The sequence below is a fragment of the Cucurbita pepo genome, chromosome 1 (assembly GCF_057944985.1).
Source record: "Cucurbita pepo subsp. pepo isolate OVF chromosome 1, ASM5794498v1, whole genome shotgun sequence".
Lineage (NCBI taxonomy): Eukaryota > Viridiplantae > Streptophyta > Magnoliopsida > Cucurbitales > Cucurbitaceae > Cucurbita > Cucurbita pepo.
The window spans coordinates 3,165,419-3,181,734 of NC_141798.1; the positions used below are offsets into that span (position 1 = coordinate 3,165,419).

At 36.1% G+C, this 16,316-nt stretch overlaps 3 protein-coding genes across 8 annotated transcripts; all 3 read right to left on the minus strand.

The window, feature by feature from the left end:
* Positions 1-413: 413 nt before the first annotated feature.
* Positions 414-3,881, minus strand: LOC111785289 (uncharacterized). 4 transcript variants are annotated; one of them, XM_023665854.2, is made up of 6 exons: positions 3,740-3,881; positions 3,349-3,448; positions 1,417-3,055; positions 978-1,038; positions 667-890; positions 414-575 (listed from the first exon to the last, which is right to left on the minus strand). In XM_023665854.2, the coding sequence occupies exons 3-6, from the start codon at positions 3,015-3,017 to the stop codon at positions 503-505; spliced, it is 1,959 nt and encodes a 652-aa protein (XP_023521622.2). In that variant the 5' UTR covers positions 3,018-3,055; positions 3,349-3,448; positions 3,740-3,881; the 3' UTR covers positions 414-502. The 4 variants fall into 4 exon arrangements, with proteins under 4 accessions (XP_023521622.2, XP_023521564.2, XP_023521498.2 ...); XM_023665796.2 differs by lacking the exon at positions 3,740-3,881 and having other exon boundaries at positions 414-590; positions 3,349-3,701; XM_023665730.2 differs by lacking the exon at positions 3,740-3,881 and having other exon boundaries at positions 3,349-3,699.
* Positions 3,882-4,655: 774 nt separating this feature from the next.
* CIP1 (COP1-interactive protein 1) lies at positions 4,656-12,846 on the minus strand. 3 transcript variants are annotated; one of them, XM_023671984.2, is made up of 5 exons: positions 12,704-12,846; positions 12,117-12,190; positions 10,899-11,056; positions 6,175-10,741; positions 4,656-5,134 (listed from the first exon to the last, which is right to left on the minus strand). In XM_023671984.2, coding segments are annotated over exons 3-5 (4,662 nt in total). In that variant the 5' UTR covers positions 10,993-11,056; positions 12,117-12,190; positions 12,704-12,846; the 3' UTR covers positions 4,656-5,133. The 3 variants fall into 3 exon arrangements, with proteins under 3 accessions (XP_023527752.2, XP_086976281.1, XP_023527761.2); XM_087120155.1 differs by having other exon boundaries at positions 10,899-11,013; positions 12,116-12,190; XM_023671993.2 differs by lacking the exon at positions 4,656-5,134 and having other exon boundaries at positions 6,174-10,741.
* A 327-nt stretch (positions 12,847-13,173) lies between these two features.
* On the minus strand, positions 13,174-15,174 carry LOC111803884 (uncharacterized). Its single transcript, XM_023688493.2, has 2 exons — positions 15,075-15,174; positions 13,174-15,012 (listed from the first exon to the last, which is right to left on the minus strand). Exons 1-2 carry the CDS (start codon positions 15,169-15,171, stop codon positions 13,310-13,312), a joined length of 1,800 nt encoding a protein of 599 aa, XP_023544261.2. The 5' UTR covers positions 15,172-15,174; the 3' UTR covers positions 13,174-13,309.
* Positions 15,175-16,316: the final 1,142 nt, after the last annotated feature.

Here is a 16,316-nt window from a genome sequence, read left to right on the forward strand (position 1 = left end):
TTATTTAGGAAATGAACGCACATGGAAATAAATTTTAAAAATTAGATTTAAAATACATTTAAGTCACTTTTAAATATTTTTTAGACAAAAATCAATTTATATCTCTTAATTTTAAAATTATATCAATTTAAATCATAAATTTTTATAAATATATTAATTTAACCTCCATTTTATCCCGTCAGTTCAAATTTATAATTGTATCAATTAAACTCTAATAAATTAATTTCCGACATTTACTACTTAAACATACTTAAACATAATACTCACTAATTATGAAGTTTCACATGGAGTAGAGAACGAAACATTGTTTATAAGAATATAGAAACCTCTCCCTACTTAAATAGTAAGACTAACTGCTATATATAAGAGGCCAAAACAGACAATATCTACTGAGTATTATAAAATCTAATATGGTAAGAACGCTTCAAATTTATATACCCAAAACTTGATATACAGAGAAGCAAATGAGTTTGAGTTCCATAAGGCAAAAGGTATGAACCGCCTACACTTTATGTGTTGCACACTTGAGTGTTCTTGGTACTTTCATCCCGAACCCATGCTTCACCTTCGCAATGCTGTGTTTTCAAAAACTGTTGAAGGTCAAATGGTTTATACTTTGTAATGATAAGAAACTGAGAAACAACGTTATGAAAGCAATGAACTTACGTTGGGGCGAGTTTTCCCAGATTGTGCAACACTTTCCCAGTATCTTCATCCACAACTCTTCCAGAGATGTCGATTCTATAAAACTTGTTTGGAGTAGTGGGCAACCCTCTGCTAGAAAGCAGCTCCAAATCCCTTTTGTGAAGCTCTCTGCCATTCACAAAGATTTCAGTGTTTCCAGCAGCACAGTTCCTTGACAATGGATAGGTGAACTCGTCGATGAACGGCTGAATGATGAGCATAGAAGAAGGGAGTTGGTTAACGTACTTGATATTGATAACTTAGAGCTATTGAACCATAGGATGGAAACTCACAGGAATGATGCCAAGACATGGATGCCCCATTACGCCCCAGAATCCAGCTTGATAATCATACCTGGTAGCCACAATTAAAGGGGGAAACCACAATGTTAAAGCCAGTTAAAATCATTGAAACAGGACGATGGAATGCATCCAAGAGTTCTTTATAAGAGTGTGGAAACCTCTCCCTAGTAGACACGTTTTAAAAATCTTGAGATGAAGCCCAAAAGAAAATGCCTAAAGAGGACAATATTTGCTATGGCTTAGGCTGTTACTAATGGTCTCAGAGCCAAACACCGGGTGGTGTGCCAGCGAGGACGCTGAGCCTTGAAAGGGGTGGATTGTGAGTGTGGAAACCTCTCCCTAGTAGAAGTGTTTTAAAATTTTTGAGGGAAAGTTCGAAAGGAAAAGCCTAAAGAGGATAATATCGGTGAGCGGTGAACTAGAAACTTACCAATAATCTCCGGGAAGAATGGGCCCAGCTTGCTTTTCAGCCTTTTTGACTACATGAGCTGGTAAAGGCTGCCCATTAACTGAAACAACAGGCTTTCCATTATCCGGAATTTCACTTGATCTTGAGAAATCTCTTAAGTTGTACCTGCTGAGACCCACAAAAAAGGTTTCTGATTCTTGACTGTTTTTGATCTTGCTTTGTTCTTCCACTTCTTCTTTGCTTGTTTCCACAAAATCTTGAGAAACATGAATGTTCGAATAATCCTCAAACGATACGTCCAACTCGATCGGCTCGGCGTTGTCGTCTATCACAGTATTCTGCTTATGTCCATCACCTCCCTCTCTGTATTTGCTAGCTTCCTGATAAGAAGTGCTATCAGAATTCTCCTTGGAAACATCTTTTGAAGGCAGGTCAGCTGAGTCGTTGAGAAGGCTTGGTTCACATTTTATAGCTGGGGTGGTCTTCAATGAAGTTTGCTCATGCTTGTTGTGGTCAGTACTGATTAACTTGTGACAAGAATCACCAGAGTTTTCTAAGGAGTCTGTGGCATTGGCAGCTCGTTTGGGGGAACCATCATCAGGAGAAACTTCTTTGAGCTTGGATTCCGATGGAACGCTAACAACAAGCCTTCTGTTCTCGACTCGTACAACGACGACAACCGAACAAGCACCACATTGCAGTTTCTGCCAATCCATTTGCAACTTATAAAGCTTTCTTGGCAGTTTAAGCAATTCCAAGCAACTAACACATACAATGAATGGGGCACCACCTGCAATGGCATCACAAGAATTTCCATTTCTTTGCAAAAGTGGAGCCTTTCTTGGTTGAACCAGACCATAACCATCAGTCACTGAACTAAACTCACTAGACTTTCTCGAGTGTGGAAAACGACCAGCACGTCGCAGATCAGACGCCTCGAGTCCAATAGGAATAGCATTCTCATTGTAATAAGCACTCATTTTGATTGGCTCTTTTGGATGTAAGAACTCCTCACTATTTCTCTGGTAATAAGAGCCATGGCTCAGCTGTTGGCTCTTTGTTGAAGGCTGCACTGGAACATTGTAAGTAGGCCGACCGTAGTACTGACTGGCTGGAGCGCTCACATCACAAGACATAATAATTTGGTCTTTCAACTCATCCAACCTTCTAAGCAGCTCAGCTGGATTTGGGTTCAAACCTTCAAAGTTAGAACTTGAAGGTCTGTCAGCAACAGCCATAGAGTTCCTAGAGTACCTTGTATATGCACCTCTTTCAACTTTTCGATGCTCGAAACTCGCCCGGCTTCTTGCTGCTCCTATACGAGTACGGTACGGTGCTGTACTTGGATAATCCAAATCATAAACGCTCACGTCTTGTTCGAGATTACATCGACCAACCCAATTCTTGATATATTGATCTCCAAACCTCTGGATTGGCCAAACTCCATTAGTTTCTTTCCCAACTTTCATCTCATAATCATTTATATCCTGTCTATCATTTGTTCTAATTGGGCTATTGCTGAAAACAGTCCTTTTAGAGCTCGGACTGCCCCACTCTGTGTCAGAAGCAGCACCTAAACTACTGCCTTGTTCTGATAACGACTCATAATTTTCACTGCTCATAGAATCATTTTTCTCATTTAGGGGAACTTTGCTCTTTGCTGCACCATCAAAGTTATGATAAAATTTTAAAGTCACCCAAGTGTTCACAAAGTCGACTTAAAAACCCTTTTTAAGCACTTAAAAAGTCATTCATTAAGCGGATATCTAGGCATAACAGAGTCCCATGGTCTACTACAACATCCAAAAACAGAGCATTTTTCCAACACAAATGTAACCACAACAGAGCACAAGCATAACTTATAATTTGACAAATAACATAACTAGTGGAGCTAAAAATTCCTCAGCAGCCAAAACAAGAGAGATTAAAAAGGAACAAAGCAAATATTCATACCTCGAAGAACAGCTCCACAGCCACCACACTGATAAACAGGGAGCTCCGAGGGCTCAGGCAAGAGATTCTCGCATTTGGGACAACGAACTACTCGAACTTTCTGCTCACGAGACATATTCGGAACCCAAGAGAAGATCAAACTTAGAAATTCTTCAAACCCATTAAAGAGAAGAAACAATCAAACAATCCCAAATCCGGAAATCAATGAATAAAAAGAAAAAAATTCTTCAGCCCATTAACAAACTCAAGAACAATTTCCAAAATCACAAACCCACAATAAATTTCAACACAAAGAACTTAGAAGTTCATACAAATACAAATACAAATTCCCAGTAGCTTAAAAGACGAACAGAATGGACTTTTCATAAGAGAGAGAGCAATTCAACTCAACTGATCATTTGGAAATTGTCCATATGAGCAAATGGCCAAATTAAGGCTTGAAGATACCAACGCGGTTATCTCAAATCTCTCAACATGAACTGTGAAAGCAACGGAGAGGAAGATAAAACGCCATCGTTTTCATGAAACGACGCTGTTTAATATGTAGTTGGACCGCGTTATGTAATAAAGGCGGATGGGCCAAGTCAGACGGAGAGCAGTAGAAACAATCAAATAGTAAATAACATTGACCAATCAGATTACAGAATGAGTATAAATTTACGATAATACCCTCAAAAAGACGTGGGGAGAAATCAGGTGCTGTCGTTTCTTAGTTGAAAATAATAAATAAGGATACAACTGCTTGGCTCGAATTTAAGGCTTTACAAATTAATATATATTAATTGATTTGGTTTTATTGTTGACTTTTTCTTTAAATTAAAAAATTATTTGAATCTCATAAAATACAAAAAAAAAAAAAAAAAAAAAAACAAAAACAAAAAAAATGTATTATTAAATATGGAGAGATTTTTTTCCCTCCTTATTGTGTCAAAATAGTCAACTTTCTTCTAGAGGGTGGGATAAAAGTATACTTAGAATGGATTTAATATGATAAAGATGAGAAAATAAAATTTTAAACACAGAAAATTTATTTGATTCACAATAATAATTTTTGAATGAAGATGCTTTGATCTCTTAGCCTCGAAAGTTGGTGGATGGATTGTAGCTAGCCTCGTATGGTTTGATACAAATTTAATCAATTAATTTTCTTCCATTTAATAGATATAGAATTACGCTCTTATGCATGTGGGCTAAGTTGTGTCTATAAATATAATCACTAGGCAATCACTCAAGTTATAATTAACCCACATAGCCAAAATCGAGCTTGACCCACATAGCCAAAATCGAGCAAGAAATGGGGAAGGGAGTAGAGAAAGATTTTCTAACCATTTTTTTAATAAATAAGATTATTATCATTCATTACAAAGGAGTTTTGATTTAAGATGAAAGAACAAAAATGTACAACAAATCCTATAATACAAACATAAATGTACAGAAGGAAAAAGAATACTTACTATAATCTCTAATCTCTCAAGCTTTCTTTAGGTCTTCATCTCCAGCATCTACATCATCCTCTACAGGCCTAATCCTTTTGTCCCTAATCCTAATCAAAATTAGGGATTTTTGTTGCAATTGTAAGTCTTCCTATACAATCACAAATCAATCTCTTTTGAATAAAATTAGGGCTATCTTGCAATTATGCATGACCCAATGCCAATGGCATCTCAAAACGCTTATGTATCTGTGCAGGGATGACACAACCCCTATGGGTGTGGTGCCTTTTTGCATTTTTCTAAAAGAAAACAACTAATTTCTTGAATGATTTCTCCATTGTTCTTTTAAATACCTACAAAGGGAACATAAATGGTATTAACATATCTAGAAGTAATAGAAAACCATCACAGTTGATAGAATAAGACTTTCAACAATTATAGATCCTCCAGTAATTAAGAAACTAGACATAATTTACAACAAACAAAAAATAAGCAATCCTTGTAACACTCCAGCCTGCAAAATAAGACTCAAATCTAAGATAACTATACGTATAAAGCTACTTCTTCCATCTTGACTATCAAGCAGATTTCGAGAAAAGGAGAAGAGAAAGGGACTATTAGGCAGATTTCAGTTTATTCAAGATTTTGATTCTATATGTGTGTAGTTTTTTTGGTCTTATTTTACTTGGTTTCTTTTGAAAGATATTGTTTCTGTCAACATATCAGACTCGACTTACATTGGACTCTAGAAGCTCACTATGTTTACTGATCTATCTTGCCTTTTTTTTGGCACTCATTCCAACCTCCATTATTAAAAAGAAAAAAAGGAAGTTACTCAAATATCGCTTAAAGTAATTTCCCTTCTTTCTTGCTGAGCTCTACTTAAAGTCATAGCTTAATTAATGGATCAAGCAACTACTTAGCAAGAACTAATGTTTTTTTAAAACTAAAGTAAGCTCCTAACCTAAATTAACCCTGTGTAGCTAGATGGCTGCCAAGAAAAGACGGGATAAATAGGATAGGATCATGGTGGGTCTTAGATGTCATGAGGAGGTCCCATATGGAAATGTAGGTTGTCCCTAAAGCATAAGTGAAATAGGGAAGGAAAGGGGACGAAAAAAAGGAAAGAGAGGGATGGGGTTTATCTCACTTTTGGCTAAGCCCTATTCATCTTTATAAATGAACTATAAATAAAGTCGTACAATGAATAAGTAAAGGAATGCTCAATATTCACAAAGCAGGTATACCAATAGATAGACTGACTAATTAGCCACATCCAAGCGAAGGTTTATCAACAACCCAAAGAACAACAAGATGGATGTAATTGAAAGAATTCACAAGGCAAAAGCAAAAGTAGAAAGATGTGTAGTAAAGGGAGTGATGGTTGACTTACTATCTTACGCTCTGGCCTCCTTTAACATTCAACTTTAGAACCTCATCTTTGAGGAAATCGTAGCGGCTACGATGATACTCGATCAAAATGCAAAGCTGCCTTATCGCTTCTTTCTTCTCCTCTTCCAGACCCAGCATACCTTCATTCTTCTCATCCATCATCTTCTCTAATTCTCTCTGTCTCTTTTCAAGTTGATGGATTGCTTGAACCAATCCTTCCTTCTCCGATCCTTCCTTGTTGGCCTTTTTCTCCAACTTCTCAACCTGTTTTATTAATATTGATTCTCTCTCTCTCTTTTCTTGAAGTTGTTCGCCAAGGGTTACTACCTCTTTCTTTAGGCTTTCCGTTTCACGAATAGCTTTTGAGACCCAACTCTTTGCAAACTGTAGTTGGTGGGATGTCGCAATGATACACTTCTCATACTTTGCGTAGTCCAATTCAAATTTCCTGCTAACACATTCCAGTTGGGAGAGGTTAATGTTAACGTTTTCTGAAACAGTGGATATTGTCTCTTGGTGCGCTTTGTTGTTAGCAACAATTGTTGCAGATAGTCCATGAATTCTTTCTTCAAGCAGTCTCTGTTCCTCTAGATATTTCAATTCAGCTTTCCGGAATATCTCTTCCTTTTCAGTTAATAATTGTTCTGTAACACGAAGCTTCTGGTTTGATAACCGAAGCTTGACTTCAATCGTGCGTGTATTTTCAACCAGGAGATTTATCTCATCACTTTTAACTTCCAGTTCTCTATTTAGATCCTCAACCATAAGCTCCAGGTCATTTTTCACTTCGTCCTTTGATCTGATGTCTTTGCGGAACTCTTGGGCCATTTCTGCCATCTTCATTTCTGCATTATCAAGTTTTAGCTTACATTCTTCAAACTGATCTTCAACCAGTTTATATTGATCATTTAGCTTCTTGTAAGCATCCTCGTGTTCCTTCAAATTTCTCTGGTGATCAGCAATCGAATTCAGTAACTCAACTTTCTCCTTTTCCAATTGAGTTAAAGTATCCAAAAGTTCATTTTTCTCCCTTTCAACCCGAAACTCAATTTCACTTTTTTCATTCTGCAAAGAATTCACCTTCTCTTGCAGATTTTCAACCTGGGCCACTAAGATTAGTTTTTGGCTCAAGGCTTCAGCCTCTACACCTCTGTGTTTCTCATGGAGAGTAGATAGCTCAGCTCCTCTATCTGTCAAGGTACTTTCTAATTCAGAACATTTCTTCTCCAAATCCAACTTTTCCTCCCTGAATCGACTGTTCTCATCCACCTGACTTTTTAGTTTCTCCTCAACTTCGCGCTTTTCATTGCATAAGGAGTCAAATGCTGATTCAAGATCCTTGATTTGTACTATTAAATCTTCTTTCTCTTTCAGTAGTCTCTGTTGATCCGAATTCTTGTTCACTATTTCCTCTTCAAACTCTTGCATCTGTATTGTATATTCTGAAATCGTTTGAGTTGTCCTCTCTAGTTGCAACTCCAAATCAACTTTTTGGCTCTGTTGGAATTCCAACTGTTGCAGCAACGTCTCCACCTGATCTTTTAAGCCTTTGGCTTGCAATGAAGCCTCTTCATTCCTGCATATCATCTGTTCTTCCAGTTCGCCTTTTTGAGCACGTAAAGAACTCACCTCTTCTAATAGGCGGTTGATCTCCAGAGTCAAATTTGCTATGCTGGATGATGATTGATTTTCACTGTCTTCAAGTTTCTTTCTGAGAATAGAAAGTTCATTTTCTCTCTCCCTAAATAATACTTCAATCTCTGAAACTTGGGCTTGTAGTCCAATATTTTCCTCTCCCAATTGTTTTGCTTCCGCTGCTTTGATCTCCAATTGTTGAAACAAATCTTTTTCACGTGTTTGTAATAACTCCAGTGCTGTTTCCAACCGTGTAACTTGAGCTTCTAGCATAGTTACGCGAGTTAACGATTCGTTCACATGCACTTCGTGCTTCTCAACAAGAGTAGAACGTTCTCTTTCCCTCATACCCAAATCCTCCTTCAACAATTGCATTTGAGACACAAGTTCTTGGTTCGTCTGTTGAGCCAATTGAATTTCACTCGAGATCTCCACAATTTTTAAGGTGAGTAATCTATTTTCTTCCTCAGAAGCTTCTAGAGAATGAGTTAAGTTTGCAGCCTGCTGTTCTGTAGACTGAATTTGCCGCTTCAAGAAAGAAACTTCTCCTCGAGCTGTTTCCAATTCTTGGAAAATGGTCATCTTTTCTTCTTTTAGCCGATCACCCATCTCATTTAATTCCTTTATAGTTTTCTCTCCCTCTTCAATTCTCCTCCAAGCAGTCTCCCTTTCTTTCATCAAGTTGACTTTCTCAATTTCAACGTCGTTCAATTTTTCATTTAGTTCTATTTCTAGCTTGGCAGCAGAGCTCAGTCTCTGATTCAACCCTTCAACTTCAAGCAACAGCTTAGATTTTTCCAGGCCCCAAGTTTCTGCCTCAACCTTTGAACTTTCTATGATTTCATTTGCTTCTTGAAGCTTACTTAAGGCCATCACATGTTCTAAGTTGAGAGCTTTTTTTTCTTCTACTGTAGTTGTCAATTGGCTGTTCAGTTGATCAACCAAGACATTTAACTCTTGTCTAACATTTTTACCTTGCTCAATCTCCTTCCATGCAATCTCCTTTTCTTTGATCAAGTCATCTTTCTCAATTTCAATATCTTTCAATCTTCCATTGAGTTCTGCTTCTATCTTAACAGCATTGCTCAGCCTCTCACTAGTCTCTTCAATCTTGAGCAGAAGATCAGCTTTTTCAACACCCCACGCTTCAGCTTGTGTCTTCATATCTCCTATGATCTTATCTGCCTCAATTATCTTGCTTAAAACTGTTGCATGGTCCAAGTTTAGAACTTCCTTTTCTTCAATCGTAGCTGTCAACTGCCTCTTCACCTGATCAGCCAGGATATTTAATTCTTCTATAATTTTTTGTCCCTCTTCAATTGTTCTCTTATCAGCTTCTTTTTCCTTGATCAAGTTATCCTTTTCTATTCCAATATCTTTCAATCTCTCATTCAATTGTGCTTCCAATTCTCCGGCAGCACCCAACTTCTGATTCAGCTCTTCAATCTGAAGTAGAAGTTTAGATTTTTCAACATCCCGAGTTTCTGCTTCAACCTTCATATATCTTATGATCGTATCTGCTTCTTGTACCCTACTTAAAGTTGTCAAGTGCTGTAAGTTCAGAGCTTCCTTTTCTTCAATTGTTGCTGTCAATTGCCTCTTCAGTTGCTCAACCGCAGCATTTAATTCTTCATTAACGTTTTCTGCCTCTCTAATCGTTCTTAAGGCAATCTCTTTTTCCTCTACCAACTTCTCTTTTTCCATTTCCAAGTCTTTCAATTTCTTATTCAAATCTGCTTCTAAATTTTCAGCAAGACTCAACTTCTGGTTCTGCTCTTCAATCTTAAGAAGAATGTCAGATTTTTCAACACCCAAGCTTTCTGCTTCAACCCTCATGTCTGCTATGATCTTTTCTGCTTCATTTATTTTGCTTAAAGCTGTCCCATGTTCTAGGGTCAGTGCTTCTTTGTCTTCAACTGAAGCTGTTAACTGACTCCTCAACGAATCAATTTTGGCATTTAACTCTTCTACAATTTTATCTCCCTCCTCAATTTTCCTCCATGCAGTCTCCTTCTCCTTGATCAAGGTTTCCTTCTCTGTTTCAATATCTTTAAGTCTCCCATTCAATTCAGATTGAATTTCACCAGCAGTACTCAACTTCTGACTCAGCTCTTCAATCTCGAGCAGAAGTTTAGATTTTTCAAGACCCAATGCTTCAGCGTCAATCTTCACGGCCCCTATGACCTTTTCTACTTCTTGTATATTGTTTAAAGCTTCCAAGTGTTTTAAGTGTAGGGTCTCCTTTTCTTCCATTGTGGTTGACAACTTCTCCTTCAATTCCTCTATAGTTTTTTCCCCGCCTTCAATCTTCCCCCTTGCAGTCTCCTTTTCTTCAATGAATCTATTCATCTCTGTTTCCATACCTTCTATTATCCCATTCAACTCAGCTTCAATCTTACTTGCATTACCCAACGCCAGTTTCAGCTCTTCAATTTCAAGCAGAAATTTGGACTTCTGAGCATCCCAAGTCTCAGCTTCACACTTGAAATCTCTAATGATTCCATCTGCTTCTTGTATCCTACTTAAAGCAGTCAGGTGTTCTGAATTTAGAGATTCGTGCTCTTTAGTTGTAGTTGCCAATATCGTTTTCAAGTTGGCTACTTCTGAAAGTGCTGCTTCAAGTTCCAGCTTGATGTCTCCAACTTCTTGGAGTTCTCTCTCATTCTTTGGAGAATCATTTGAATCATCTGAATCCGAGTCGGATGAACTGCTAGATGAAGATCTTTCCTTTCCTTTTCTTTTTTGAAATTTTCTTCTCAAATCTCCGGTCAGACTGTCGTATTGTTCATAGAGTGCCTTGTAATCTTTATGAAAATCATCAATTAACTCATCAACGGACTGTTTTTTGCCAGTTCCTGATTGGTCATGGTCTTCCACTCCTAGATCTTCATCTCTTATGAGTTTTTTAATTTTGTTCACCTTGTCCTGGACAACTGCATCATAAATGTAAAATTATTAATCTACGGACTAAGAAGATCATGGGAGAAAGACAAGCACCATTAACTACAAAACTCAGAGGGAAAATATCCCTCGAATTCATAAATGGAAAAATTATAGAAATTACAGCAGTTTTTTTTAAATCAAAATTACCTGATTTACTTCCTTTCAGCCGTTCTTCTGTTTCTGGATCAAGGTGACTCCCAAATATAGACTTCATAGAATCCCTGAACCGGTGCTTTGTCATCTCCTGGGAATATCAACTTCCCCCTAGCAAGCACAGTAGAACATGGACGTTCAAGAGTCCATGACTGAAAATCAAAATTCAAGTTACTCGTACGTTCTAAAACCAGTAAAGAACATGTAAGAGATAAATCCCTATAGATGTCTACGAGAAATAGAGGTGGAAAGAGATCATCTTTTCTGAACTGTCATTGACAGAGTATTATTCATTGGAAGGATAAATCCAAACGCATCCTCATAAAATAATCTGTAAATCGACAATTTCTAAAGATCCACATGGGTTGAGGCTGTACAAAACTGTGATTTGTAATTGAAAATAATAATTATTTTGTTCAACATTAGAACTAATATACATTTCTATAGCCTAATTATATCCGCAGTTGATATCATGTTAATCTAATAATAATTCTCAATCGTCCTTTAGCACCAACTTTAACTTTTCACTTTGAACTGGCAATGGCAAACTGACATTGTACAGGAAAAAAAAAAAAAAAAAAAAAAAAGCAAACTTATAATATTTCTGCAGTTAATTCATGAATAAATAGACTCCACCAGAGATCGCACATGGGAGGGGCCTACTTACAACAGCAGCGTTTATCACAGTTTGAATCGATTAGAACGCAGACGAAAGCTATAATAGTGTTTTTCTTGGAGACAACGTGACAGGATTCATATGGTAATTAGAAAACTATTTCATTATAAGACATATTATGTAGGCAAACTTCGCACAATCTGCTACGCCAATTTCTGTACAGCGCCCGACTCGGCAACGGCAGAGATGGCCTCAGGGCCAAATTTAGATTTTAGAAAAATCAGCTAATATCAGAAAAGATGAACAGTTTCTTTTTGTTGATTCTACCATGCAAAGGCACTCATCATAATAACAATTTTGAAATCTATACCAATTAAGGATTATTTTTAACAAAAATAAATAAATAAATAACAATATGGGTTTTTCCATTTCAACGATGAAGTAAGAGGAAATTAAATTAATTGACCAAAAAAAGAAAAAAAATAAATTAGTTCTAAAAAACAGAGAGAGATGAACTAATTGCCCGTAATTAATTACTATATGCCGGAATATTATTTGTCGATAGAGACAAAATTCGCCATGGCCTAGAGATTCACCTGGAAATTCACTTTACTCTTCTTCCGTCTTCCTCATCGAGGTTCAACCAACAATGATATTTCTGGATCCGGAACTAGACACAGCGAGAAACAAGAATCAATTACAGAAGAAATCAAAATAAACACAAAACTCCAAACAACTGCAGCAAATTAGCAACCAAAATAGCTAATCCATCTTCCATTTCAGCAGGAAAAGTTTCGAAGTGATCGGATTATAAGCGAAATAGATTCATACATAAATTCTCGCGCAGTTAGATTCGCTTAAAAATAGTAGCAGTAATAGCTTCAGCACACTAAAAACGCCCATCCACAATCCAAAACCACCAATTTAAGCTCAACAGGAGATTCAATCAAATCACCAAAACATATAAAAATAAATAAATAAAAAATCCAAGCTCAAGCAACCATCAACTTCGATCCGATACATGAATTCAAAAATTCCAGAAACAAGAAACACAAGAAAAAGAAAAAAAAAACACGTGGAATTGAACTGAAACATCAAGTAATCAACCAAAATCTCAAAGAAAACAGAAGATAATTATTATAACAAAAACGATGAAATTAAAAAGAAGAATTTAAAAAATTACCTGAAAATCAGAGGACGAAGGGAAGATAAGAGAGAACAAAACCAGCAACACAGGAAGAGAGAGAGAGAGATTAACGGAAAATGGGAAATGAAAAAGGAAGAGATTAACCAGAAAGCGAGTGATATAGCAATTTTTGCAGCTTCAAAATTTGAAGGGATGGAATCCGTGGTGGCGATCGAAAACATTTGCCCTTTAGATAGCGAATATTCACGGAATTTGCCACTGAGATTTTAATTAACCCCTCGAACTTGTTAGAACCAACTCCACAAACCATTTAATAATTAAATAAAATGTTTTGAAAAACCCACACTGTTTGTTTTCCAGCTTTCCCGCTCTTTTTTCTTTCCTTTCCTTTCTTGCCCTCCAATCACGGAAGGGTTGAGAAATCGTGGGAAAATTAAGCTTTAATTTCAACAAAATTAATTTGTGTTAATTGTGTAAATATTTAAACATACGGAACAAAATTAATATAAACTTTAAAATATTTTATTGAAGAATGAATAAATTTGTGTATAAATATTTCTTTTACATTTACATTTACCAAAAATTTTCGGGAAATCCAACACAAAAAAAAATATATTGTTATAACAAAAAGAATGACAATCATCAAATCATTTTTATGTTTCTAACATTCTTCATCATGGCGTCTTTGAGAAGATCGTACCGACTACGATGGTGATCAATCACGGCACAGAGCTGTCGAATCACTTCTCTCTTCTCTTCTGCAAGTTGGAACACTTCTTCATCTTTCTCCTTCACTAGGTTCACCATTTTCGTCATTTTCTTCTCCAACTGGCTAAGGCTTCTGATCAGGTTCAGCTTCTCCCCTCCCTCTTTACTTAATTTCGCTTCTAGATTCCATACCTTTTCTCGTAGCATGAACTCCTGTTCTTCTTTTTCCTCCATTTGTGCTACGAATCGAGTTAAATTTGTTTTCAGTTGTTTTAGCTCGTTGTTTCTCGTTCTAACCCAGTATTTTGCGAATGTGAGCTCCTTTGTGATCTTTAATATGTGGTTTAGAAGCTTGGTGCTCTCTTCTTCGATTTTTCTGGTCATTCTATCCATTTCGAATTCGTTCATGTTGCCGAGTTTCATCAACTCTGCCTCGTGATTTCCGATTTTTTTTTCGAATTGTCTTTTCTCTTGCTCGTATCTTTTGTTTCTTGCCCTGAAGTTTTCCTTGCTTTCGTTGTGTAGTTGCTCTGCGACGAGGATTCTTTGCGATAATAGACGGATTTTATCTTCCAAGCTGTTGCGGAGCTCTTCTGCTAAATCTTCCATTTTCCTCTCTGCGCCTATCATGCTCGAAGCCACGTCTGGTAAACAGCTCTTCGCTTGCTTGTTTTTCTCGTTTAATGCAGTAATGGTTTTGTCCTTTTCCTTTAGGATGCTTTCTCGATCGATGATTTTGATTTTCAATTTGTTGTTTTCGGCCTCCATTTCAGATAATTTGTGAGAAAATTTTTGTTTACATTGCTCCATATCTTGCCCTAATTTTGTTCTCTCAGCCTGCAATGCATCCATTTTTTGCTTCAGATTCTTGACTTGCTCCATTAAGGCGATCGTCTGAGAAGAAGCTTCCGTCTCTTTACTCGTCAATGCCAACTCCAGCTCGGAATTTCTTGTGCTAAGCCACTGATTTTCCGATCTCATCCGAATGTTCTGTTCTTCTATTTCCCTTCTTCGGTAATGCATCGTGTCTATTTCGGTTTCCATATCCTTAATTCGTGCAAGAACTCTCTCTTTCTCATCCAGCATCTTCTGTACAACTCCAATTTTTTCCGTCAATTCTTCTTTCAAATTTCCTATCAAAATCATATTCTCGCATATCTCTTGATTTTTTCTGTTTTCCATTTCGCATTTCTGGTTTAGCACGCTATCTAGTTCCCAATGCAGAGAATCAACTTTAGCCAACGCTTCATTCTTTTGTTCAATTTGTTTTTCTAGTTCATCAGCTTGAATTTGAGCATGCAATATGTTCGACTGTTCATCCCGTAAAGAATGAACACAACTATTGCTTATCTCCTCCGACGAAAAGTATTCCGACTCAGAATCAGAACTAGAGCTTGAAGATGAAGAAGAGACATCTCCGTTATCCTTCTCTTTTCCTTTTCTGGATTTAACGATTCTCTCCGCTTCATCTCGAAGATGACCATACTGTTCATAAATCGACTGATAATTTTTGTATAGATCTTCAACGAGTCCAATAACTTCCATTTCTTTCTTCGAGTCCCTCGACATTCCTCTGTTTTTTCCATGATCTTTGTTCTTCATTAGCTTCAAGATTCTCGATATCTTTTGTTCCATTTCTGCAAATGTAACAATTTATTTTTATTTCAGAAAGAAAATTTAACAAATCTAATAAATTTACCTGCTTTCGTCATCTTCTGTTGTTCAGTGATATCATCCGGTTTTGAATCATGTCCACTACACTCCGTTAATCCTTTTAGGACGCGATGTTTGGACATCTCTTCAAGATCCAACTAATTCAAAATCAAAATAAAAAGAATTAAAAAGAAATCAAGATAAAACCATTTCATTTCAGATTCATTCATGTTCAATGTTCAAATTCATCGAATTTCAAATTGCAGAATTAAATGAAATTCATTAGGTAAAAAAAAAAATTAAAATTAAATTACCTGGAATTTGATTCTGGATTTTTCACCTGTAAATGAAAAAGAAAATAATAAATGGGGAAAGAATTTTAAAAAAAAAAATAAGAAAAAAAAAAGGAAACAGAAGAAAACGGAAACTAGAATTTAAATAGGGATAAAAAGCGAAAAATAGAATTTTCTAATTTTGTTATTAATTATTTAAATAATATTTTTTATTCTCTGGTCCTCTGTCTTTACTGTGATGGGAGATGGAAAGTTTGGCGCTTCTTCCGCTCATTTGCCCTCGTGCTTTTACAAAATTACGAAGAAACCCAAATCCGTGAATCTCGGGGGATTTTATCGGGAAAAAACGCGATATTTTGAAACAAAATATGTGAATTTACAGTTTTTGTACATTTTTGGCGCAATTTCTTCGGCGACTAAAGCAATTATTCAACGGAGTTATTAAAATAATTCAGAATAAAAAAAATTATAATTTTAGCTTCAAGTGTTATATATGGATAGTTTTTAATTCCACGTCTGATTTTATTATTTATATATTACTTTATAAATTAGTTAAACTGAACCGTCTTTACAACTTTCTCCTGAATTTAAAAAATGCATTTAATAGGTAAAAGTTTCTGCACTCTAATAAAAAAATGTTTTGTTCGATATGAGATTTCATAATAAATGACTCAACATGAACATAATATTTATTTGTTTTGAAAAATATATCATTAATTAAATTATCGAAATTTGGGTATGAAGGCCAAAAAGGAAGATTTTGAAAGAAAAAAGAAATAATTCCAAAGATAATGCACTATTTATTTTATGTGGTGCACTATTTTTTAGAGTGAACAAATAAAGTTGTGGAAGACAAAGGTGGTGGAATATTGATCACACTCGCTTTTAGCCATCAAATTATTGATACCTTCCTCGATCCTTTATTCTAAATTAAATATTAAATAATTAGTATATTATCGATTGAGTTAGGTTTAAATTAATAAATTAAAATTATT